At 36.8% G+C, this 27,375-nt stretch overlaps 2 protein-coding genes across 5 annotated transcripts in view; both read left to right on the top strand.

The window, feature by feature from the left end:
- Positions 1–9,826, top strand: part of pigs (phosphatidylinositol glycan anchor biosynthesis, class S) — a 20,992-nt gene extending 11,166 nt beyond the window's left edge. Inside the window, exons 8-12 of one of the 3 annotated variants that reach the window (XM_087300296.1) lie at positions 1,432–1,546; positions 1,642–1,787; positions 5,715–5,815; positions 5,901–6,111; positions 9,158–9,826. In XM_087300296.1, coding sequence (XP_087156422.1) covers positions 1,432–1,546; positions 1,642–1,787; positions 5,715–5,815; positions 5,901–6,111; positions 9,158–9,436 — 852 coding nt within the window. In that variant the 3' untranslated portion in view covers positions 9,437–9,826. 3 annotated transcript variants of the gene reach the window in all.
- A 4,901-nt stretch (positions 9,827–14,727) lies between these two features.
- srsf1b (serine and arginine rich splicing factor 1b) lies at positions 14,728–25,443 on the top strand. 2 transcript variants are annotated; one of them, XR_015519518.1, is made up of 5 exons: positions 14,728–15,123; positions 16,366–16,550; positions 22,879–23,051; positions 23,372–24,174; positions 24,829–25,443. XR_015519518.1 is itself a non-coding variant. In NM_200593.2 (4 exon segments), coding segments are annotated over 4 exon segments (738 nt in total). In that variant the 5' UTR covers positions 14,744–14,932; the 3' UTR covers positions 23,561–25,443.
- Positions 25,444–27,375: the final 1,932 nt, after the last annotated feature.

The following is a 27,375-nucleotide window of genomic DNA, read 5'->3' as shown; positions in this document are numbered from 1 at the left end:
TTTCCTTTGCTATTTTTGAAAATGTTTTTTTTTCTATATTTTTCTGTAACATAAATTTGTGCTACTAATTTTTGTGTAAGTTATTTTGTTACATAAGCTCCAAATTTGGCTTCAGTACTACTTTTATGTTTATGCACAAATATAATATTGTAATGTTTTCTATAAAAAAAATATTCATTTAAATGAGAGATTTGTGAGGGGTGTAAATGTGTTTTTTATGTATTAAGTAGTCTTTATATATTAATTATGAAACTTTTTTGCACAAAGACTTTTTTGGTGTGCATTATTGAATGTTCATGTAAAGTAATATTATAATAAAAAATATATATATATGTTAAATATGAATGATTTATTGGCGAAGCAGTGGCGCAGTAGGTAGTGCTGTAGCCACACAGCAAGATGGTCTCTGGGTCGCTGGTTCGAGCCTCAGCTCAGTTGGCGTTTCTGTGTGGAGTTTGCATGTTCTCAATGCGTTCACGTGGGTTTCCTCCGGGTGCTCCGGTTTCCCCCACAGTCCAAAGACATGCGGTACAGGTGAATTGGGTAGGCTAAATTGTCCGTAGTGTATGAGTGTGTGTGTGTGTCTGGATGTTTCCCAGAAATGGGTTGCGGCTAGAAGGGCATCCGCTGCGTAAAAACTTGCTGGATAAGTTGGCGGTTCATTCTGCTGTGGTGACCCCGGATTAATAAAGGGACTGAGCCGACAAGAAAATGAATGAATGAAAAAATTATTTATTATAATAACTTTTTTTTTTGCATTTAAATTACTTTATAAATTTAAATTAGTTTATTCAACTTATAGTTACCCATAAAGATGTTTTGTGTGGTCATTAATATTTTGTAGATTTTTTTTTTTTACTGTCACAGTTTTTATAGAACCTGAAAGAAGAATCTGAAACACACACAAGCTGTATTTATTTGCTCAAAAAATACAGTGAAAACAGTAATATTGTGAAATATTATTGGAACTTTTCAAATGAATGTATAATAATAAACAACACAATTTATATGTAAAACATGGTCATCAAAAAGCATTTCTTGAAATGATCATCATCAGTGTTGAATAGGATTGCACAATTTTGTAGTGATTTGTTTTTTAACTATGATAGACTAATTATAATAATCCTAGGGTGAACTTCAATAATAATAATAATAATGCTCTAAAATACTGTTCAAATAAATGTGGTCAAGGTGGTAATCAAAGAACAGATTCCTGAAAGAAAAAGATTCGTTTTTAACATTGATAATAATCAAGTAATAAAAATTACTTTAATTCAATTAAATAGTTTATGAAAAATCATGTGAGATTATACTGACAGATCAGCTTTCAACCACAGGAAAAAAACTATTTTAAAATGTTTAGATAGACATTTTTTATTATTACATTGTTTAATCAAATAACCTTTATAACATTTGTAATTATTTTTTTAGATTCTGTATTATGCAGTTCTGGGAGTGAATCCTCGTTTTGATAACAGTGTGTCGGCCTATACACTGAATGCGGACAGCCTGTCTCATGTCATCAATCCCGTGGAGGCCAGACTAGGTGAAATATGATTCTTTTAATTGACATGAACTGATCTAAGGAAATATTTCTATTCTTATTTAATTTGACACACATTGCTATCGTCTTTCACACAGGATCTAACGCTGCTTCCTCAAACCCCGTCCTAAACTTCCTGCTGTATGTGCCAGATGCCCATCACTCTCCTCTGTTCATCAGAGACCACAGCAGAAGAGAGGTGCCCACCAATGCCTTTCACAGCCCGCGCTGGGGCGGCATCATGGTACTGTTCTAAGATTTACCTTTTTGGGGGGGGGCTACATGATGTATTGAATATTTTCCACATTATGGCTTAAGAATGAATGGGTTCAAATTCAGAAATACCTAGAAAATGTAAGGTTCTATATGACTTTTTGTTAAATTGGAGATGTAAATATTATCATTACTATATATTTATTATTTTTTATTAGGGCTGTCAAAATTAACGTGTTAACGCACATGATTAATTTAAATTGTTTAACGCGATAAAAAAAAGTCAAAGTTTTTATTTCAAGTTGTGGCCGACGTGTGTTTCACGTGCAAAGAAATATGGATAAGACCGAGGAAGCGCTTTTAGAATTAAAGTTTCGTATAAAACAATTAATGCCGCATCACCAGGCTATCCAGCGTTTCCTCCAGAGTTTCATTTTTAATCTTTAGACTTTAACTGCAGTTCAGCAGTTTACTTTCATTCAGCAACATATTGTCCATGCCCCGTGACAATTATTGAATGAAAATATGAAGTAAGCACTGCTGGAAGAGTGCTATTTGATGGAATTTGATACCGCATGGCGAGCGGAAAGGAAAATCTCTGCATTTCAAGACTCGGGTGGTCCTTTAAGGTAAGCAAAACATCGCTGCTTACATGCTAGACTCTTAATCAGAGTATTATCTTAATCATAATACATCGGAGTATTTGTGTCCATGTAAATGCACTCCATGAAAGTGCCATATGATGTTGCAAGCTGTCAAAGACAGCCCATTTCTCTGCCTTTAAGTTGATTCCATGCGCCCTCAAATGTTTCATTAGGTTTGCCGTGTTTCCCCACTACACACAACATTTGTAAAGCATCTGCTTCACGTTGCTGTGTCAGAATCTTTGCTTGTAAAATAAAGCCTTACTTTAGAACGCTTAGTTTAAGCAAATTTGATGAATGCGATCGTGCGTATTGATGAATCTAAAGGGAGTCGCTCACCGGGTGCGCATGTTGTCTCTGTGTGTGTGTGTGTGTGTGTGTGTGTGTGTGTGTGTGTGTGTGTGTGTGTGTGTGTGTGTGTGTGTGTGTGTGTGTGTGTGCAATTCCTTGCAACAAGAGGAAACGCCTGACAGTGTCAAGTCTCTTTAAGGCATTCTATATGTATTCTGTATTCTTTGCTGTGTCCGCATCTCTCAAAGCTGTTTAGAATTAAATGTTTAGAGATGTTGAGATCAAAGTCCCTGTAAGAAGTCTATAAGCTTTGGTACGTGCCGGTTGATGTATCCCCTGACCACATTGTCTCCTGATAATGTCAACAGACTGTACTACCTTAGCAACTGGCTAAATGTTCAGGAGGACTAAGCAAAATTGTTTCTACTTTATAAATAACGTTCTCAACTCATAATACAACTTTACAATGAGTACAATTGTTTGTGTTCAATACTTTATCATTATTATAATTTTCTATTTTTCCATATCTTCAATGCCTGTATTTTGGATTTTTTTTATAATCCTCTTAGAATCCATCTTGGAAATCATTTTTGTTTGTTATTGGCACTGATTGTTTTGAAATTCAAATGGCACTTACATGCCTGTGTTTTTATTTTTGTAATAAATATGGCGTTTTGCGATTTTAATCATGATTAATCACAAAAATAGTGATTAATTAGATTTTTTTTATCAATTGACAGCCCTATTTTATATATTTATTAATAAATACAATTAATCATAATATGTATATTATTTTATAGACCTATTAATTCTGGTCAAAAACAGCGTGAAAGTGGAAACGTAAAGACTTTTAAAATCTTTTAAACTCTCTTCCCGTCATGGTTTATTGGGTAAATCCAAGTATGAACACCTTTTTTTTAAAACACCACGCATTTTTTTTCTCCACAAATCACTTAGTCCTCAGCATTTCTAAAAGCTTTAAGTATGTTGTAAACTGGTAGCCACTGACTGGCTTTTATATGGATTTGAGTAGATTTGAATGTGATGTTTTTATTTAATTTTCAAATAGCCCTGTTTTTTTTTATTTTGTTTTATTATTATTTTTGCGTCCTACACAAGTCTAGGGGAATACAATGAACGCAACAATATTGGTTTTATTTAAAGAGCACGAAACTGGTACCAGTCACAACACAACTATGGGTAAAAAGATCAAAAAAATTTATTTACAAAAAATTTCAGTCACGCACAATGTTGTGTTTAAGGAAGCTCTAGCTTCAGGAGGGAAATAAGGCCAAAATAATAAACAAAAACGGGGTTCTGTCTGGGTGTAAAACCTCTAAATAAACTTCAAGACAATGATGAAAATTAACAGCAAAACTACACTGACTCCCTGACTGACCTCAAAACAGGAGAAAAAGGGAAAGGTCATCCAGCTCCTTACTGCTTCCTGGAAGAAAAGGCAAAATAAAGAAAAAAAGTTTAAATCGTAGTTCTGCTCTTAGCCACAACAGAGAAGAAGTACCAATCATCAACAAGTCAGATTTTAAATCACAAAAGTTCAACTTTCCAACAGTTCACAACAACTTTAATTTAACTGAAACTCAGCCAGTGCTCTGGAGAAAGGTTCCTCTCTCGCTCCATTCTCAACATCCAATTGTTTGGCCTGTGTTTTAATCCCCTCTCACTCCTCCATGGTAAGTGAACACAGCTGTGGGAAGCAATCAGCAATCTGCTTAAAACTCTGGCCCCGTTTACACTAATGCGTTTTAACACATAAGTTTTGCTACAGTTACGCCATCTATTAACACTACGCCAGAGTTTTCGAGCGCCGAAACCAGAACATTTTGGAAACGCTGAAGAGGCCGTTTTCATCCTAAAACACTGCTGCTCTGTCTCAGTGTGGATGGGGGAAAACAGAGACATCTGAAAACGGAGGCGGGGCTGCCGACATTCGCCTACTTGATTGGGGGTTTTCATCAATATTAAGTAGCCTAACGTTACACACAGTTCAGTCCTGCATCCTCTTCTTGTAAGTTCAGACTTTGCCAGTTTGATATGAAAAACAGACTCCTGAGGACACGGGTAAATCTTCAAAGGGGAACAGTGTACTTTATAACCTTCACATCAACCTGTCTACGTTGTTTCAATTTCTCAACAATAAAATGAAAACTTGATATAAGCAACTGCCTGTTTTCATTTTGATATTAACAACTTAGCAGAAATGCTGAGGTGTTGTGCAGCATAAATGAGCGTCATTTTCACTTAATGCATATTTATAACCAAACGGAGCCTATAACAACTGCCTCCTTTCATTTTCAGTGAAAATAAGACACATACCCTCTCTTCTGCTGAATATCAGTTTTAATAATCGATAACGGCCATTATAAAAGTATAACATACAATAAGTTTATACATTATAGGAAATAAAGGCAAGTGATCAGTCAATATACAGAAACTGTACGTGGTTACATTAATTATGTACTTATCTTTGGGCTCAGCCAAAACACGTTACCTGAGAACAAGTAATAGATTCAAAAGACCAAAGTCTGGGAATATGTCATTAGATATAGACAACAAGATGAATGAAATATCACATTTAACAAAAATATTGAGATTAGATCCAGCGGGAGATGCATGATGAGCAGTCTGAAGAGCACAGCTTTCATCTGGGTAGATGGGCTGCAGCGAATGCCCGAGTGTGTGTGTGGTCTCATGATGTGCGTTTCAGTTGTTTTGGTGTGGATGGAGAGCTGTTCAGAAATGCTGGGTGAAACGCTAGTGTGGATTACGGGTCGTTTTCATTCTAAAACGCTGTTTTTAAACTAAAACACACTAGTGTAAACCGGGCCTCAGGAGGGGAGGCATCAAGGCAAAAAAGAAGTGGGAGAAAGACATTTGACACAATATAAACACACAAAGTTTGGACGATACATCTCTAAACGTAACATTATTTTGTAAATTGTTGCATGTGAAATATTGTGTGTTAATGTTGCAAACAGCCCTGCATTTATCTCAATCTTTAGGTGTACAACGTGAATGATCTGTACGGCCCTGAATCTGAACGTCCTGTCGATATCAGCATTAACATGGCTAAAGTGATGGGTGTTTTCCTGGCACAGTTACGGTTAGTTCTTGACCGTCTGACTTCACAAATGCCTGCTTTGCCCAAATGAACGTGTTTCAAGTCATCCCTCATTTGGTGTTTTCAGGCTTATGTTGGGTGTCCACCAAACTCATCCTCCATCAGGCTTCGTTCTTCAGAGTCCTGGCAGCGCTGGACTGGCCGACTGGGAGCTGGACAGGCTGATGTGGAGCCGCAGCGTAGAGAACATTGCCACTGCCAGCACCACCATCACCTCTCTGGCTCAGCTGCTCGACCAGATTGGAAATATCGTTATTAATGACAACATCGCACTGCAGGTGGGAGCTCTGCATCTTTATATTTTCATAGCACCAATATTGGTATATTCCAAACAACGCAATATCACTTTTCCACAGTTTTGTGATGCCTTCTGCTTACTCGCACGGTCATACAAGGGGTTGTTATGGTGCTATGGCGCCCCTGACGCCGGATATCTATGTGCGTCTTCCTCTGTTTGAAACAAAGCACAGGTGCACTTGAGATGTATGTCAGGAGCACGACACCCATAGAAAGCACATCACACTTATAAATGCGCTCCCTATACTGACACTGAGGACTTTTTTTAAAGCCATTCCTGTATATGGAGTATGAGGGAGCTCTCAGATTTTGTCTAAAATATCTTAATTTGTGTTTTGAAAATTAACAAATGTCTGAAGTGTTTGAATTAATGTGAGGGTGAGTAATTCATTAATAGCAGTATTTTCATTTTTCATTCATTTCATTTCATATTAATCCGGGGTCGCCACAGCGGAATGAACCGCCAACTTATCCAGCAAGTTTTTATGCAGCGGATGCCCTTTCAGCTGCAACCCATCTCTGGGAAACATCCACACACACATTCACACACACACTCATACACTACGGACAATTTAGCCTACCCAATTCACCTGTACCGCATGTCTTTGGACTGTGGGGGAAACCGGAGCACCCGGAGGAAACCCACAAGAAAACAGGGAGAACATGCAAACTCCACACAGAAACGCCAACTGAGCCGAGGCTCGAACCAGCGACCTTCTTGCTGTGAGGCAACAGCACTACCTACTGCTCCACTGCTTCGCCCGAATTTTCATTTTTGGTTGAACTAATCCTTTAAAGGTGAGCTACCTTTATGGTATCTGAAACACAGGATGGGTGCAACTAAACTAAAACTTAGCCGGCCATGCCAGCTAATCTGGCTTCATAGCACAGGACCCAGTTATAAAAATCCACACATTGAGACTTGTTTAAGATGATGAACTCCAGCAAATGAGCAGTGCAGCTTTCATTTAAATTTTAATATTTGAGCATGTCTTAAGATTTCTCTTTTACCAGTTTTAGCAGTTAGATGATCTCCGGGACTGGTGGGTAGCACTTTCATCTTGGCTCAGCATAGGAGATTTTCAGGTGCTGCCTAAATCACTGGAGATGTTTGTGAAAGATGATTCAGTACTGCTATCTTCAGGCACCACATAATATCATTGTGCCTACTGCAGCTTAGTGCACAGTGTAAATATAAAAGAGTCTAAAAAGTTTAAACGGGGAAAATTATTAAAAAATCTTTGCTCATTTTTGAGTGAGATGCTTATGGTCTAATCCAGTGGTTCTCAAATCTTTTTCATCAAGTACCACCTCAGAAAGAAATTGTCTCTCCAAGTACCACCATGAGCAGTATAGAAATACAGTAGCCCAGTAGGCCCAATAAAGCAGCTACAGTTCTGCACAGTTCAAAAATGTGGCAGATTAATTCCTATTATTAAGAATATTTATTATTGTCAGCCACTTTTAACATTATAAATAGTCTGATTAACATCGAATGTGCTTATATGTAAAATACAAACAAACAAAAAACCTAAAAACGTCAACATAAAAATTAAATTGTGCTTTTAAAAGTTAAAATTGGTAGGTTACTGTACTTAAAAAGTAAAAAAAAAAATAACTGCTGTACTTAAATGTACATTACATATAGTAGCCAATATAGTAGCCAATTCATCAACACCTGGAAATATTGCCTGGACCTTAGAAATATATGCTCTGTCATCATATTCATATGCAATTCATTTTTAATACATTTTGAAATATATGTAGCATGTACATATGACATAATTCAGGGCTCGAAATTAACCTTTTTGCTTGGTAACACCGGTGCTCCTAACTTAAAAAATTTAGGCGCATCAGCCAAAATTTAGTCGCACCCACCAATTATGAGCACCGTTATTACAAGTTTTATACAAACATATTTATTGTATTTGAAATCAACACTAATCAAACTAACAAGCAAAAAAAAAAAATCATATATAACGTTATATGCAAGCGTGAGGAAAATATGTCTCAACAAAATCCCGTTATCACAAGAAAATTAATTTTTATAACATAACTGAGTGACCAAAGCATACACGGAGCGCTCACCGGCCCTGCACGCACTGCTTGAATTAACGTGTTAACGGTATAACTAGTAAGATGTGTCATTATTTGTAACTGTAGATGCCATGGTTTCTAAAACAAAATCTGTCAAGTGTTATGTTATCTTCATTCTCATCATCAGCGCTTTACAATTTTTCGCGGTAGTAGCTCTCTGTCATCAGAACCACATATTAACCACCATATTAACCAATCATTCGCGTTCAGTGCTAGAGCAGTGGTGGGCCAATAAGAAGAGCGCGAAGGCGGGGCAAGCATTACGGACTTGGATTTGTTTACTGCAGCAAGTTGACATGACAACTGTTTTAAACCATTCCTGAGCGCTGCGTTTCGCGTTTCAAGTGCAGACAAAGAGCTTAGAGATGCATTCTGCATGAATGTCTCCCGAGTCCGCGCATGTGCTGAACATTTTGCAGTAAAAATTGGTCGCACACTACAATTTTAAGCACTCGCAGAAATGCTCCCAAATATTCTTCAAGGTCGCATAGATAAAATTTCGGGCGCATATGCCACCAAAATGGTCGCAATTTCGAGCCCTGTAATTGATTCCTCCGCGTACCACTAGAAGGAAGCCTGAAAACCACTAGTGGTACATGTACCACAGTTTGAGAACCACTGGTCTAATCCAATTCAATGACTTATGCTAAGCTAAGCTAAAAGTGCTCCACCAGACTAGGAGATCAGCTGAATGGATTTAAAAATGGTAAAACTCAACTAATTAGCTCTAGGTGAGTTATAAAATGACCCTATTTCTAAAAAAAAAAAAAAAAAAAAAAAAAGTTGTTCTTTAAAACTAGAGTCTTCCCATATCAAAGTTAGTCATTCCAGGTTTCTGACAACACTTCATCAAATAATGAAGTGATTTTTGTTTCTCATTGGGTCTGTTGGATGTCAGATGTCTAATTATTTCTATTGTCTCTGACGCAGGTTTCCAGTGCAGTGACATCTCTCCAGGCTGCTGTGGCCGAGTTGGACGCAGGGAATTTGGTTTTTGCACTCCAGTACAGCAGGGAGGCTATTCTGGCGTCAGAGAGGGCTTTTTTTGACCCTTCTCTTTTGCATCTGCTTTACTTTCCAGATGATCAGAAGTTTGCCATCTACATTCCTCTCTTCCTTCCCATGTGTGTGCCTATTGTGCTCTCGCTGCTCAAAATAGTGAGCGAAGTTAAGAAAAGGCGAGCAGAAAAACAAGCTAAAAGTGACTGAGAAGCCATGGCTTGTTTTTAGCGCAAACACACTGATTCATTAAAAGATGATGTGTGTGTGGGATGTACATTTTAATTTAATTTATTAAGCCAAGTGTTCAGCTGACAGCAACTGAAAAGGAACTCATGCAATATCTGGCATCAGATTAATACATTGCGGTTTAAATTTGCACTGGCAGCTGTACTGAACAGAGAATGGTTGATTCTGTCTGGGAGGAATTTGCTGTTGTTTTTTTGTTGATGCGCACATTAAGTGTTTGCACTCTGTCTTGCTTTAACACTGTAATCCTGGCTCATGATCTCAGTTCCATTAGAGTTTGCAAGGTTTATTTTTAATCAGATGGTTGAGTGGCATTCGCGACAACAAAGATAAATGAAATTTGCTTGTAAAGTTATATTTATTGACATCACAAGAATTCCTTAATGTTGGGTTTATGGGTGTGTTCATGTCTTAATTGAGCGTTGTTCGACTTCCGGTTATGGCGAGGTGCTGAGAGGTCGAAACTTTTTAGCTCTGCTGCTAACTTGCGATCAATCCTACAATACCAACCAGAATTGTATCTAAAGTCAGGCAACACAAATATAAAAGCATAGGGAAGAAAAATGTCACGAAAAGGTACCAGAAAAGACAAGTAAAAGACCAGAAATGAAGATGAAAATTCCGAGGGTGAAGAAACTAACGACGCCATGGCAGCTGGTGAGGGCCCTGACGAAGATGATGACGAAGCAATAAGTTCGGATGGTAATAACGAAGATATCATGAAAGCTATAATGTCCTTGAAAAGTGGACTTTACAAAAAAATGTATGGAGTCCAAGCAACAATTACGACGATAAGTAAGGAGATAAAGGAATGCACTGGGCGGATAGCACAAGCGGAGCAGCGCATTTCGGATGCCGAAGATAACGTCAACGGGCTGTTATCCAGAGTGAGCACGCTGGAAAATACTGTTAAAACGCTTTCAAACAAAGTGGAAGATTTGGAATGCAGAAGTCGACGGAACAACATTTAAGCGTTTTTCACTGACTAAATATATAAGGAGTTTTTAAATTTGTTACATTAAATTTAGTGATTACATTTTTTTAATTAAAATAATAATCAAATATTTAATAACGTAATTATTTGCATGAAACATGCAAATAACAGGGTTCATACGGTCATGGACAACCTGGAAAAGTCATGGAATTTTGACATGACATTTTCCAGGCCTGGAAAAGTTTTCGAAAAGCAGAAAAGGTTTGAAACAGTCCTGGAAATTAGTTGAACAAATATCTGTATACTTGAATTTGGGCTGCGCGATATTGGAAAAATCTGACATTACCATGTTTTGTATTTCTGTGATGTATATTGCGATGTGAATTCAATTTAACCAGATGATTTAACAGGTTTATTTGGATTGATTGGGGGATTTTGCAGAGGAGTGAATCTCGAATAACATATAACAAATAAATTACAAGCATAGAGAAATAAAATATAGTAGCCAGTGGCCAGATGCTTTAAAATTTGAAATATGGAAATGTTCACACAGTCACAGGCCTTAAAGGGACACTTTATTAAAAGATTAGAGGCTCTATTTTGACGGTCCATGCGCAAGCGCAAAACGCAGGGTGCAAACACTTTCAGGGCTTGTCAGAATGCATTATTACTAATATAAAGACAGAAAAATTTGCTTTGCGGCGTGGCGCATGGTCTAAAAGGGTTGAGTTTATTTTCTTAATGAGTTATAGGTGTGTTTTGAGAATAAACCAATCAAGAGTATCATCTCTCATTCCCTTTAAGAGCCAGCTGAGTTGCGCCATTAGCGCATTTGCTATTTAAATGAGTGGAAGTGAAAGTGGAAGTGGAAAAACTGAGCGATTCACTTGCAAGAAAACAGTTAAACAGAGTATCAACAGCACGAGAATGACAGATAAATGATCTACTCTCACTTTTGCTCTCGTGGATAGGGAAACCTTTAAGCACAGACATCAATTAGCCTATAAATAATTAATTTTGTTTGTTAAGCGCAAAGATTTGTTTCAAAACTATTTGTAAATTCAGTTCTAATTTCCAGCAAACGAATAAATGAACAATAATAACGAAGTGTGCTCAAAAACCTGAGTTATATCCTAAAACACATGCTGTGCCCCATATGGTCTAAAACCTGACAGGTGGGCAAATCTAAGCTTGTTTTAATAAAACAAATATAAATATGGATATAATAAATAATACTGCTAATAATTATAACATTATACAAAAGCAAATTGTTATGAATGAACTGAAAAATCCGAGATGAAGAAGACATAAAAGCAGTGGTTTTTCATATTTATGTAGGCTAGAAAATAATAGCCTATGTTTTGTAATATTTTAATCCTTTATATTTATATCCTATATATATTCTTATTATATCCTATATATATATATATATATATATATATATATATATATATATATATATATATATATATATATATATCCTTAATATTTAAATTTTTTTCATATATAAAGATATTTGTGTATTGCTCTGTATCTTGTTTGTATTAAGCAGTGAGTAAGTGAGGCGCAACTGTCTGCTCTGGACTTTACTGGGTTTGTTTTGGTCTAATGGAAAATCTATTTTAGTTTCTCAAAATAGCAACGCACCAGCAATGCGCCTCAGAACGCCTTCCTTTTTAGATCAGAACGCCTATGGGCGCACATATGAGCGCAAATGCATATGCTACTTAAATAGCGTAGCACAACGCCTCAAAACAACTCTTGCGGCAAGCTTAAACTAGCAAAAAACTATTGCGTTGCTCCTTGCGCCACATTGCACCGAGTGTATGGGGCCCTAAAATGTACTCACTAATTACTCATGCTTCACTTGTTTCAATACTATAGGAGGTAATAAATTATATTCATTTTGTGTTCATTTAAAAAAGAAAACTCATACATGTTTGAAACAAGTGAAGGGTGCAATCCAGTGGTGTCCAAACTAGGTCCTGGAGGGCCGGCGTCTTGCAGATTTTAGCTCCAACTTGCCTCAACACAACTGCAAGGATGTTTCTAGAAAGCCTAGTAAGAGCTTGATTAGTTAGCCCAGGTGTGTCTGATTGGGGTTGTAACTAAACTTTGCAGGACACCAGCCCTCCAGGACCGAGTTTGGACATGTCTGGTGTAATAAAAGTGCTAAGTAATTTTTGGGTGAACTATCTCTTTAAAAATGGATGAAGATGATAAACTTTTAGTCCATTATGATTAAACTCTATATTAAACTATAATGCCAACATTGCATATCCTGCAATGTGACTACTGCGGATGCACACATTGCGATATCGATGCTGAAACCATATATTATGCAGCCCTAACTTGAAAATAGGTTGGTTGTCTTGACTTCTTTTCTGTCCTTGGCCAAAAACTTGCTCTCATTCAAAGTGCTAGGGAAGCATTATTGAAATCAATTTTACATGGATATAAAACAATTTAAAACAAAATAGATTGATGCTGTATTAAATTTAGAAGTCATTATTTTTCTTATTTTTACCATGTATATGTAGACTTGCATGAAACATTCGTCATGAAAATGTACTTGAAAGTTCTGGAAAAAGTATTAGAAAAAGTCATGGAATTTTAGTAGTAAAAATGTGTATGAGGGTGGCGCAGTAGGTACTGTTGTCGCCTCACAGCAAGAAGGTCACTGGTTCGAGCCTCAGCTGGGTCAGTTGGCATTTCAGTGTGGAGTTTGCATGTTCTTCCCGCGTTAGCGTGGGTTTTATCCGGGTGCTCCGGTTTCCCCCACAGTCCAAAAACATGCGGTACAGGTGAATTGGGTAGGCTTAATTGTCCGTAGTGTGTGAGTGTGTGTGTATGTTTCCCAGAGATGGGTTGCAGCTGGAAGGGCATCTGCTGTGTAAAACATATGCTGGATAAGTTGGCGGTTCATTCCGCTGTGGCAACCCCAGATTAATAAAGGACTAAACCCAAAAGAAAATTAATGAATGAAAATGTGTAAACCCCGAAATAAATAAAACAATTGATTAAAAATAATCAAATAATTTTAAATCTGATTTACACTTTTATCAATTAGTCCAAATAATTAAAGACTTTATAGTCTTTACTACTTGATTAAAGTTCATTCATTAATTTTCTTTTCGGCCGTGACGCTTGATTAACTTGGATTATTTAATTTTTCAATTTAATAAAAAGACTTAAGAATTCTAATTTATAATCTTAAATAGTGAATTAATGAATAATAAAATTGTGATTCAAATAAGCAAGATATGTGTAAGTAAAGAAAAGCAGTTTACTAATAAAAAAAACTTTTCAATCTAAAAACTTTATAGAAACTAAATATTGTCTGATATTTTTGACCCACTCATGACGTGATTTCATCACAATATGAACTGGGTCTGTTTACTAAACAACATTGAGATTTTTATTATATTTTAGGGTGGGGTGTTGTGCATGCATGATGACGACAATAAATATTTTGTGTGTCCATGGCATTTAATAGATTAAAAACCTCTGAGCTAATTATTAAAGGATAATTTACTAGATAAAGTATTCCTCTATTTATTTTTAACATTTGCATTAGATAGTGCCACAATATCCCCATGATTCCTAATATGCATAAAATAAAGCTGTATCTTACTAGATCTTGTATACTACACTGATACATTTGCAAAAAATTAATTCCAAATGCAAATTTCCCTTTGAAAAGTGTTTCAAAATATGAGACACAAAACTGTGACATTGGATTAATGATTCTATTCAGGTTTAAAGCAACATTATAGAGATTGTTCACAAAAAAAAAGAAAATTAAACCGTCATTTACTCATGCTTTTTTTTCAAAGCTGTTTTACTTTCTTCCCAATGTTGAACATTAAATATATTTTAAAGAAACTTGGACACCTTTTAATTACCATTGAATTGTCAAACCTAACCATTGCATTACATGGTATTTGTTTTTCCTCCTATAAAGTTACAGGATTTCAGATTTCTTCAAAATATCTCCTTTGTGTTCAACAAAAAGAAACTAATAAGGAACCACGTGGGGATTAGTACATTTTCATTTTTGGGTGAACTGTCCCTTTACAATGAGTAGTAAATAGTTAAAGGTATTAATTTGTGTGCTGTTGTATTAAGCTTCACATAGCGTTACTTGCAACATAGCTAGATCCTTATATGATGTTTAATACTGATATGCAGATTGAGATGATATATATTATTAAAAATGCTGATCGGGAAGAAACGCAGGGCAAGGCAGCCGCAGCACCGCCCAGCGCGTGTCCTTCCGCTTGGCGTCTCCTCTCCGTCTGCGCATGCACGAGCGTGTGCTGATGACCGATGTGGGGAAAGAGACGGCGCCATATTAGAAGAGATCTTATTGTTATTCTTTGTAAAGATACCATATTTCATCATAGTAAGTAGCTTTATTTGGTGAACGTGTATAGGTTTAACAGAGCTAACCGTTAATACCGCCTGAGGGAGCAAACAGTTATATAAATTCTCCACGTCGTTAGCGTAAGTCCTGGTTAAAAATGTCTGGCGGTGTAATTCGAGGGCCTGCAGGGAACAACGATTGTCGGATTTACGTGGGTAATTTACCCCCTGATATCCGCACCAAAGACGTCGAGGATGTGTTTTATAAGTACGGGGCCATTCGGGACATCGACCTTAAAAACAGAAGAGGAGGTCCGCCGTTTGCTTTCGTGGAGTTCGAGGACCCGAGGTAAACACACAGTCTCAAACTTGCACTGTTCCTGTGTTTATCGGTTTGAGTTCGATGTACATAAAATACATAATGTTAAGTATTTAATGCTTTACATTGCCTTTTGTCTATTCGCTAGCCTTTTAAATAAATCCAGTAACGTTAACGTTACTTTTATACTAGGTGCGCGAAGTTGTCTTGTCAGTAGGTCATATCATAACAAGAAAGTAACGTTAACGTTAAAATCAGTAATGTAACGTTCAGCAGCTTGATCAGAATTCATTATGCCGAAGGCTGCAATTGATCAAAACTTTCACCCCGTTAATCTGTTTATTTGTCGTTTGTGTCATTTTCTTTTGTGTAAAAATTCGTTTTTGCAATAGACAAATAATCAGATTTGGATGATATAAACAGTTCTGTAGATCGTAAGTCAGAATTCTTAGGAAAGTAAGAATTTATGAACATTTGAAAAAGAAGTAACGTCATCTTAAGAAATGCAACATGGAAATTCAGAGGAAAAGAGTTATTAATGATATTAACACACAATTATGATGATAAGAATTATGAATCAAACTCTGCATTAGTATAAAATGAAATAGGCGAAGAATCCCAAATACTAATGAATTGATTGTTATCTCATAATTGTGATGAGATAAGAACATGATAAATCCAATATGCCAATTTTTGGTAAAACTAAAATTACAAGTTGAAAAAGTTTTGAATAAATAGAAATGAAAGAACAAAACTCATAAGTAGTCATTCTGTGAAAAAAAAATTGTGAATAATATAAACATATTGAGGGGAGTAAATTGTAAATGTGAGAATCATTTTCAATTTCTAAATCATTCTGTGTATTTGGAGTTAGAAAAAAAGAATTCTCACAATCTTAAATGTATAGGCTTTCACAATCCTGACTATTTGCTTTAATCGATTTTTACTAATGTCTTTCTTTGTTGGATCTTGCCACTATGTGATTGATATATATATATATATATATATATATATATATATATATATATATATATATATGGCAGATACAATTTAGTGGTTTCTGAAATATTTTTCTTGATTTTTCAGACTTGTAAATTGACCAGTTTTATCATTTCTTTGTTCAAATACAGCCAATATTTTAAATGGCAATTTGGCTTCTGTCTCTGACAAGTTCGGTCTCATAGCAAAAAGCATTTATGCACGCTCGCGTGTGTGAACCATAAAGAATTTAAAATCCATATTCAATCCGTTGATTGTTTTCTGTGTCCGCAGAGATGCAGAGGATGCTGTATATGGACGTGATGGCTATGACTATGACGGCTATCGTCTTCGAGTGGAGTTCCCAAGGAGTGGCAGGGGAGGTGGAAGAGGTGGAGGTGGAGGTGGTGGAGTTGGAGCTCCCAGAGGCAGATACGGACCTCCATCCAGGCGTTCGGAGTACAGGGTCATAGTGTCAGGTGAGCGCACCTCCAGTTTCTCACATCAATGTCTTGTTTTTCACACTCAGTTTAATTACTAGGCCCGATCAAGTGTTTGAGTGTTTTATTGGTTTAGTAGCATGTTCATGATTGCATTAATATCAGAAACATTATACCAAACCTTTTTTTTTTTTTTTTTTTTTAAAGCAGACTTGGTTGTGCTTCATGTGTGTGTCCCTGACTTTGTAAAAATCTTTTCTTCCAATATATTGCCAAGACTTACATTATATGATGTTGCAATTAGTTGCAAAAAGTACTAGTTTTATTTTGACAGTTTGGCTAATTACTGACTGAACTTTTGGTTGCATTTTGTTTCTACACTTTCTAATTTGTGAAAAAATATTAGTAGTTATATAGAAGCAATAACTTGCTCTTTGAAGTCAAAATTTGTATTTATTTTTAATCAAGTTTAATTGTCTTTTTTTATTCATTGTTGTTTATTATTTATTTTAAATATGCCAATCAGTTATTAAAAATTTGTTATTAAAACTATTATGTTTAGAAATGTGTTGTAAAAATCTTCTCTCCGTTCAAAAGAAAATAGGGAAAAATAAACAGGGGGGCTGATAATTCAGGGGTGCTAATAATTCAGGGATGCTAATTCTGACTTCAACTGTAAATGTGCTGTATTCTGACCAACCTGCTCCCTAGGTCGCAAACGTAGTTGTGATTGTACAGCATTTTTCGGCTTCCACGGCCAGGGCTTTTCTTCTTTTTATGCGATCCCTCTCTACTCCTCCTTTCTGTTTACGTTCCGTGTTTTTGCCTGACTGAAGTTTTAGCTAGTATCATAATTTATATGCAAATAGCTACGTCGCTGAAATGATTGGACCTTATGGTAATCGCGCTCACCTGATTCGTGATTTGAGGTGTCCATCAGGCTGCAAGCAGCCTATGGCATGTCGAGGTGAGGTAATCGGCGGCAGGCCAGACTGACCGTCAGGCCACCGGGAAATGTCCCGGTGCTCCCGATGGCCAGTCCGCTATGGCGAGTGGATAGTGCCACGGATAACCGAACTAAGGAGACAATCTCGCCATAGTCCGCCCCTGCCGCTCTTCAGGGACGTTGTGCGCAACTCACCCCTACCGCTCTTCATGTACATCTCGCGTGCACACGCCCCTAATCGGATACGTCACTCACTCAACCCCTGACACACACACACGCACAACGCGCCGGAGTGACTCCCTTCAAATTCAACACAGATGATCAACCTGGATAGCCTGGAGATGCGACATTAATTCTTTTATACTGAAACTTGCCTTTAAAAAGTGCTTCCTTGATCTTATCCATGTTTATTTGCATGTTGAACACACGTCTACCACAACAGGAAGTAAAAAAAAAACCTGCAACTGCGTTAATTGCGTTAATTTTTTTTAACGCGTTAATTATTTTAAATTAATCGCATGCGTTAACGCGTTAATTTTGACAGCGCTAATTTTTTTTTACATGTTTTTACTTTAATGATTCATGATAGATACGAGTAGGAATGAAAATATGAGTACATTTAGGATTAAAAAAAACTACACTGGTCTCGCAGTTCGGTTGCGATTATGTCTTCGTTTTGGATTGATTTGTTATGGTGCATCACAATGTATTACATTTACAATTTGTAATTCAGAATAAATACACAAAGGGGAGTACTAAAAGTCAACTCGACAGATCTCACAGTTGCTACTGATGAGAATAGAGGCCAAACCTCGACACACATATACGGCCACAGGTGTCACACTTAAACTGGCAAAACATAGTTCGGTTGTCTACTGCTGCCATAATCCGCTTGGACTCAAATAAATGTATAGCAGAATGGCACCGTAATCGCCATGTGGTCTTCTCTAAGATCACCTTTTCAAGGTCATGCAGGTCCATATTGCACCATTTTAGATTGAGATTACGTTATCTCAATTCAAATGAATAGCAACTTAGACCCGGAAACACAATTCCATACATCATGACTTAACAAGCAGTTAGATAGCCTGTATTAGACAAATGAAGCATTTGAAGGCCATGTCTATCAGCTAATTCGAGAGAGGAAAAAAAACGTTACCTCACAGAGATATGCCACCAGGTCAAATGGTGAGTGAAACAGTGAGAGAAAAGCAGAGATGAAGCTTTACAATATATGCTTTAGTTTCCTCCCTAGTATTGAAATAGGGGTCTTGAGTTTTACTATACCTTCAGTTTCAGTTAAAGACTGCCCCAGCAAACTCGCAGTGAATTGCCTTTTGCATTACTCACATTTGCATTTGGCTTCTCTCACCATTGTTTGCTTCTGTGACACAAATGACTATAAATGTAAGCTATAACCGGTTATAATCTATTACTGAACCGAATGGTCTGTGACAATTAATATTGACATCCCTAGAGTACATGAACATTATAGTTTTCCTTTGCTATGAACTAAGTAGACAGTCACTGTTTTTATGTATAAATAGACCATAAATTAAATTGCAGAAGCTTAAGGTATTATTTATTACGTATCTTTGCTATTAACAATATGTTCAATGTCAGTTTTATATTGTCGCTTCATATATAGACCAATACAGGCTTATGGCAGATTCTAAATATTTTATTTGGTAACTTGCATTAGTTCTTGTGGCGTCATTACTATGATTTATACTTGCTTGTTTTATTTCAATCACATTATATGAATTATTAAGAAATTACCACCTTTAAACATAAAATATTTACGTTACGTTTGACGAAATTGGGCAGTATAAAGGCTCCTACACACCGGGACGTTTTTAGTTTGCGTTTACGTCAGTGTTTTACGAGACGTTTTTCAGTGTTCAAACCCAAGCGCTTTTCACTGGCGTCAAGCTGAAGAGTATGCTAAATCACTCTTTTGACGTTAGATGGTGCTGCACAACTTTAAGCATCTGACATCAGCTTATAACACAGAAGAAGAGGAGGAGAGGAAGTTCGCACATTTGTTTATAAAGTTACTGGTGACTCGAACAAGCATAGATGGTTCAAGCAGCAGCTCTAGCGATGAAGAGATGATTAGTGTTCACAGAGCAATAAGCAGCTCCACGTTCATATGGCCTCTTGGCATCTTCTTCAATCGGCGCTCGCATTGACAGTTTTGTGCTTGAGCGCCTCCAAGTGCTGTTTACAGTAACTTCAGCAGCTTCGTGCACGTGAGCAAAAGTGCCGATCTGATTGGTGGAGAAGGTTTTGACGCCACGTGTCAAAACAAAAAAAAAACGAGCATGAGGCATTTTATTTTTTTTTTAATGACGCTTTTGCGCCTGGCGTTTTGCTCGTTGGTGTGCACAATTACATTGACGAGGCGTTTTTTTTTTTTTTAAATGACACTTTTGCGTCTGGCGTTTTGGGCGTTGGTGTGCACAATCACATTGACGCCCTTTATTTAGTTACGAGGCGTTAAACGTCGACAGAAAACGCGAGCAAAAAACGTTGCAATGTGCACGAGCCTTAAGACATGCTTTCTAAGACAGTGGTTCCCAACCTTTTTCTTTGGGGCCCCCCCCATGAACATATACAAACATTGGAGCCCCCCCACCATATAAATACACACGCACGCACACACATATGTACTGTGTGTGTGTGTGTGTGTGTGTGTGTGTGTGTGTGTGTGTATGTATATATATATATATATATATATATATATATATATATATATATATATATATATATATATATGTATATATATATATGTATATGTGTGTGTGTGTGTCTGTGTGTAATATTAATAGTAATATATATAGAAAATATTAATTAATCAGTTTTAACTTGTCTTGGCCTTCAATAAAACCAAAATTTAGGTAGGCTTTGTCATACTGTCTAATCTTTTTCTTCGCCTCTGAAGAATCACTGCATTTACGTTTGTCTGCCATTTTTGTTTTGATTTTGCCTTTACGACACGTTGACAAGCAGATTGCGTGAGTGAGCAAAATTTAAATAATTATTTAAAGTTATTTATTTTAATTATTTTCACTATTATGTTGGAATTTTAAGTATGTGTTTAGAAATTTTTTTTTGGTACTTAAAAATACATATACAATAGTAGGGCTGCTCGATTTTGGGAAAAATCATAATCACGATAATTTTGGTCATAATTGTAATCACGATTATTCAAAACCATTGCCAGTTAAAGTCAAAATTATTAGCGCTCCTGAGAATTTTTTTTTTTTTTTAATATTTTCCAAATTATGTTTAACAGAGCAAGGAATTTTAACAGTATTTCCTTTAATATTTTTTCTTCTGTTTGTTTTATTTTAGCTAGAATTAAGAAAGGTTTAACTATTTTGAAAACAATTTAAGATCAATATTATTAGCCCCCTTAAGCAATATATATTTTTGATTGTCTGCAGAATAAACTACCGTTATAATGACTTGCCTTATTACTCTAATTAAGCCTTTAAACTGCACTTTAATCTGAATGCTTGTATTTTGCAAAATATCTAGTAAAACATTATGTGCTGTCATTATAGCAAAGACAAAGAAATCAGTAATTAGAAATGAGATATCAAAACTATTATGTTCAGAAATAAGTTAATAAAATATTCTTTCCATGAAACAGAAATTGGGCAGGAAAAGGTTTGCTAATATTCAAGAGGGCTAATAATTCTGACTTCAACTGTATACAGTTATTTTCCACCCTGCAAAGGAAAAAGAAATAAATACAATAGAATAAAAATATGAAACAAACTGTGCTTTAAGCATCTTCACTGTAAGAAAAACACTTTAGCTACAGCAGTCCTTCAGTCAAGAGCAGCGAGGGTTTTCTCGTTATGTTTGTTTAATAATGATAAAAACAGGTGACAGAAGGATTAAAGCGCGCTGTCTCTTTAAGGGTTTCTCTTTCACGTCTTTTGATCCTCAACTCGTTTGTTTATTACACAAATGAGGGTTAATGTAAATAATCACTAAACACCGCGTTTTGACACCTATTTGACCATTAAAGCGCTCACACTAATGACTTTAGATGTCTGCGCTCCTCTGCTCGTCTCAGTGTGTGAATGAGAGTGAATGCTGACCGGCCGCGTGCTTCTGACTGCGTGATCATGCTGCACACACACATAAGCTCTTTCGCGCTTTTAAGAGCAACACTAACACGTGTACAACTGGAACGTGGCAAAATATGATGCAATAATTATTTATCTTGATTAATGCTTTTTTTTATAATCGTTTGAAACCGAAATCTAAATTGGATTTTCGATTAATTGCAAAGCCCTTTATAATAGTGGAACATTTTTATGCCTTTTTCTACCTCAATACTTATCCTCTCCCGCGCCCCCCCTGTGAACTCTGGCGCCCCCCTTAGGGGGGCGCGGACCCCAGGTTGGGATCCACTGTTCTAAGATATTAGCCCCTTTCACACATACAGACCTTTCCGGAAAATTGCCGGCAATTTTCCGGAAAGGTCTGTATGTGTGAACAGGTCCTTTTTGAAAATACCGGTAAATTCGTTCTGGCTATTTTCCGGATAGAGAAGTTGTAACATTACCGGCAATTTGCCGGAACGCTGCGCTGTGTGAATGCAGAAGGAAGATTCCCGTAATAAGCGCGTGCACGTCTAGAACGTGCTGACGTGAGACGTCTGCTTTAGCCAATCACAACAGTCAGACGCATTTACGTCCACGCGGTTTGTGAGGATAAAAGCCTTTGAATATTTTTCCAGACACATTTAGCTGCTAGAAGTTAGTCAGGTTACGTTTATATGTTCCTCTTAATGCCAACTGTGTAAATAATCATCGATGAGATGCTTATGATAAGTCGTTGTTTGTTTACCTTCAAGCTTTGCGTGCGCCTATGAGCGCCTGCACACGCACATATTATGAACATCTCGACATGCGAAAGTGATCCTGCGAAAGTTGTTCACAATATTGATCATCCACAGAGTTTGTAATTTAGTCAAATGTTTACAAATACAAGCGCAGCCGTTTAAAGCTCATTTGTGGTGAATGATGTCAGAATTTACCGGTATTTTGGAATGGATGTGTGAATGCTCTTTTCCGGAAAATTTCCGTAACGTCCTCGCCTGTGTGAACAGCGCTTTTTTTCAATATACCGGTAAAGTCGTTCCGGAAATTTTCCAAAAATTTACCGGTATCACTGTGTGAAAGGGGCTATTGTCATTGACAAAAAATCCATATTTGTTTACCTAAATGGCATTTAGGTCATCCAAGCATACCAAAAGCTGCAGTCAAATGCATCTGTTTCACTTATTCACCAAAGTTCAACTTCATAGTTTAAGTTAGTTAGCTGTGTAGTCCTTCTTTTATGAGGGGAATTAGGCACTTTTATTAAATGTTTAAATGTTTTTCTTTTCTTTTTTTCCAGGACTTCCTCCTAGTGGCAGCTGGCAGGACCTTAAGGATCACATGCGTGAAGCAGGTGATGTATGTTATGCTGACGTTTTCCGAGATGGCACCGGCGTTGTGGAGTTTGTGCGCAAAGAAGACATGACCTACGCCGTTCGAAAGCTGGATAACACTAAGTTCCGGTCACACGAGGTAGGTGTGAGTTTGTAAACATAGACCGCCATTGGAAAGGACAGGACAGGGCATAGCTTAAGGATTTGGGAATATCAAGGTAAGCTTGATGTCAGAGACCCATTGATGGAGCCACATGGACTAGGAGGATTCATGGAATAGGTCTTTTGAATGTAAGTGATTTTATCAATGGGCCACATACTAAAGGACTGTAACTTTATGTGGCACTAAACCTGAGAACGCCTAAATCTGTTTTAGATTCACCAAGTGAGCCATGATTTAGGAGTTACCCAAGATGTTGTAGTTCTTCGTTAGAAAGTGTCCTGTTATGTGTTCCTCAGGGGGAGACTGCGTACATTCGTGTAAAGGTGGATGGCCCTCGCAGCCCCAGTTACGGGCGCTCGCGCTCTCGCAGCCGGAGCAGGAGCCGTAGCCGAAGCAACAGCCGGAGCCGCAGCTACTCTCCACGCCGCAGCAGAGGATCTCCACGATACTCGCCCCGCCACAGCCGTTCCCGCTCCCGCACCTAAACATCCACACCCCAGCTGTCGGCTGGCCACAATCATACACACCCTGTGTCGCCCTCTATTGGACCCACTGTTGTACTTCATTGCTCTCTTGACTCGTTTCCGTCTCTTTCCCCAGTTTGCTTTCTCTCATCTTTGGTTTGTTGGGTTTTTATGATTTGACTGTCATTTTGCCAATGGCAGCTACACGTGGTGTAAGTGGATGCTCCCCTTTCTCCCCTTTCCTTTCCCGTCAGTTTTTATTTTTATTTTTGTCGTCTCCTAAACCATGACCCTGTTGTGTCTTTGTCTTGCGTTCTCATTTTAATTGGATCTTCATACTCATCCCTTGTACTATATTTGACACAAGGGACTTGTTGAAATGCTTTAAATAGTTGTATGTGTGACAGATTATTCTGCTACTTTTTTTTTTTTTGTTAACAATGCTTCATTATTTGGGATGGGGTCATTTTTTTGTTGGAAAACTGTTCTACTTTTACCTTTTCATGTCTTTCTATAGACAACAGAAGAGCAGGATTAAAGAAAGCTTTGGAATAAAGGATTTTGAAGCACAGTTCATTCATATTAGGATATGTGGAGGAGGAGGAGGAGCAGGCATTTCATTTAAGGAGGCAATGGTATGACGGCAAGCAGCTTTAGTCACATTCAAAAAGGCAGTTGATGTTTTTCTACAGACTTCCAGTATTCTGGATTTTCTTAGTTCAGTAACACATTAGTTTTGCTTTGCCATTCTTCCTCCCTTCACAACACTCCCCTTCCTCATTTAATTTACCTTTTTCTCACTGGTCATCGCTGCTAAGCATGCATGTGTTCTGTCTGGATGTTGCAATGCTTGTGCTTACATTTAAGACCGTGTTTTGTTCCTTGTTTTTCTTTTGGATGTTTGAAATCCAAAAACATTTTTGCCTGTTGTCCAAAATGTGCTGGGATTTGGCCTTTATTGATCTTCCATGTAGATTTATCATTAGACAGCTGCAGTCGTTCTCATGTAAATTGTGTATTTGTCAAGAGAAAGTATCTGTTTTATTTCCTATCTTAGTTTTCCAAAGAAATAAGCACAATTTAATGTGTTTAGGCGGTGCTCTAAATTTCTTCCGGAGCATATCATCATAGTCTGGTATCCTTTTTGTCATTTACATAGAAATAAAAAAAAGAAAGACAAATACAGCTCCTATTATTAGTTAATGACAGCTTTTAATAATAGACGCTCTTCATATAGTTGTGATTCTAACTTGTTACCTCCCTCTTTTTGGTTTTGCCGGTATTCAAAGGTTTGGAGGAGGGGCTCACTGTGTCCCGATCCTTGGAGCCGGATCATTGGATCAGTTCAGGATCAGGATTAGCATTAGGATAAGGATGGATACATACATGGAGCGGGATCAATTTACCGGGAACGGGAACCATAGGAGAGGATCCCAACCCCAGCCCCGCATCCCCCCACCAAACCACATTTAAAGGATACCTGACGTCGTAATTGGCTTCTCTAGAACCAAATTAAAAAAAATTTTCTTTTTCCGTGGAGTTCCCATGATGTGGGCAGAAGGGATCCAGGCGCCTCTTGTTTTTGTGAGATGAGTTTTTCGATTATAAAAAAGGAGCAGAGCAAGGAACCAGAAGGCTGGATCAGTTGCTTTGGATGGAATCCGCATGAGGAGCGTGGTAAATAGAGGGGTTATAAATTCGTGGGAGGGTGGGAAAATAGGCACATTTTGAGGGGGGTGTTGTAGTTTATTTAGGATTTCCTAAAAAAAAAAATTACATTCGTTGGCATTTGCTGTGTTGGCAGTGGTGTTTCTTTTCCCCCACAATTGGCTACTTTATATTTCTAGATTGTAGTGTATTATTTTTCTCTTTCACTCTTCTTTAAATAAAGATTGAATGTTCAATGAATGTTTCCCTTGCTTATTCTTTTATCTTTAGAAATGAGTATTGAATCTTGCACAATAAAGGTATAAACATGAGATGCCCACATTAAACAGGTCCGTAGCCAGGGGGTTTGAGTGGTTCACCCCTCACTGACAAAGGTCCAGAATGTTTTGTCCTAATCATGAGCTCGTTTGTTTGATTGATTGTGGAAATAACCCATCGAAAAAGATTTAAAGACCAAGCAGAATGCTGTCGGTACTGATTTGGGACCCTAATTTGGCACTGCATGACTCCCCACGCCAAATTCAACAACCCAAATTCTGACTAAGGAATAATTAATGTGCTGTGCTGGCGTGTCCTTTGTTTCCTAATGATATATGATGCAATACATTTGTATTTTAAAAATAAGTACTGCTTTCATATTTCTTATTTTTAAATTTTTAGACACATCAGAAATCTAACAAGCTAATTCAGCTAAAAATAGTGCTTAAAATGCAGTATTTAAATCACATTATTGAATATAAAATGAGGTGAATATCTGCCAAAGGTCCACTCTTTTCACCAGGCTGGCTATGAGCCTCTTACATTTATAAAGCTAGTTTACATGTTGATGCAAGTGTCTACTTCATGATTTCACTTGCGTTGTATTCTCATTAAGCTGTAACAGATGTGGTTATGTAAAAAAAAGCATCTTTATTCTGATCAAAGATGACAATTGTATTATGTTTTAATGAATAAGAACATCTTGCTAACAAAAGTTTGTGTAATGGTTTGTAGGATAGTGTCAAACTATAAAGAATTAAAAAGAAGATTGTTTGGCATTTTACAGCATGATCAGTGGTATTTATACACATACCTTTCTCAGCATGTAAAGTACACCTCTCATAAATCTATCTTTTAAATTCATATTTTTAATATGAAGTTATACAAAATTATATTTGTGCATATACATTAGATTAGTCAGTACTGAAGCCAAATCTGGAGCTTATCTAACAAAATAACCTGCGATAATGGTCCAAAAGCTAGTGCACCCAAATTTAGATATTATAATAAAATATTTGATACATTTTTTAAAAGGATTTTAAAAAATCATTAGAAGCAAAAAATGTTGAAATTTTATAGTTTGTAAATTATTTTTTAAATATTTAGCTTGATATTTAATTGTATTATCTTTCATTTTGTAAATATGTTTGGCGACAAATATTGTTTTAATAAATATGTTTAGTAAATCTTTTTTTTAATGCACCAAAATACACTGCCCAAATTCACTGAGAGATGGATAAAAATATTAATTTTCAAAATGGGGTGAAATGAATTATGCAGAGCACTGTATACATGCATGGCAGATTTTTTTAAGAACATAAGCAGTTTACACTGACATTTTAGTTGGTACTGGAAATTATTGTAAATGTATGACATGAAAAAAATGCGATTTATTTAGTGTACTCTGACCTGTAGTGTAAATAATTTAATAATTGTTAAATAATAAGTAGCTTTTATTTTGTCTTTGTAGACTAGTTTGCAAGAATATAACTTGCATAAATGGTGAAGCTGCTGTTGGTTAATTCTAGTATGGAAAATGTATTTAACATTTGCCCATGATAACATCTAAAATGTGGGCAGTCAGAAGTATTTTACTATATAGAACGATTTTTTTTTTCATTTAGACTAATTGGCAGTTGTGTCAAACTAAGAAGTAATAAAATTGGTCAGTTCACAAATGTGAGCAATCAACATAAGGAAATCCTTTTCATAAACCACTAAATCGCATCCAACCTTGTATTTTACAGTGTGGTAAACAAATGGAGTAATATTAAACCTCACAGGAATCGATACCTTTGCCCTCAGGATGTAGGGCTGTGAATCCAGACGGGCCCAGGTGCATTGTGGGCCGAAATAAAATGCGGGCAGTGTGAAGCTAGTGGAAAACGCTCGTAACACGCGGGGAGAGG

This window comes from Danio rerio, chromosome 21 (genome assembly GCF_052040795.2).
Source record: "Danio rerio strain M-AB ecotype USA chromosome 21, GRCz13ab, whole genome shotgun sequence".
Lineage (NCBI taxonomy): Eukaryota > Metazoa > Chordata > Actinopteri > Cypriniformes > Danionidae > Danio > Danio rerio.
This window is presented reverse-complemented; position numbering and strand designations above follow the sequence as displayed.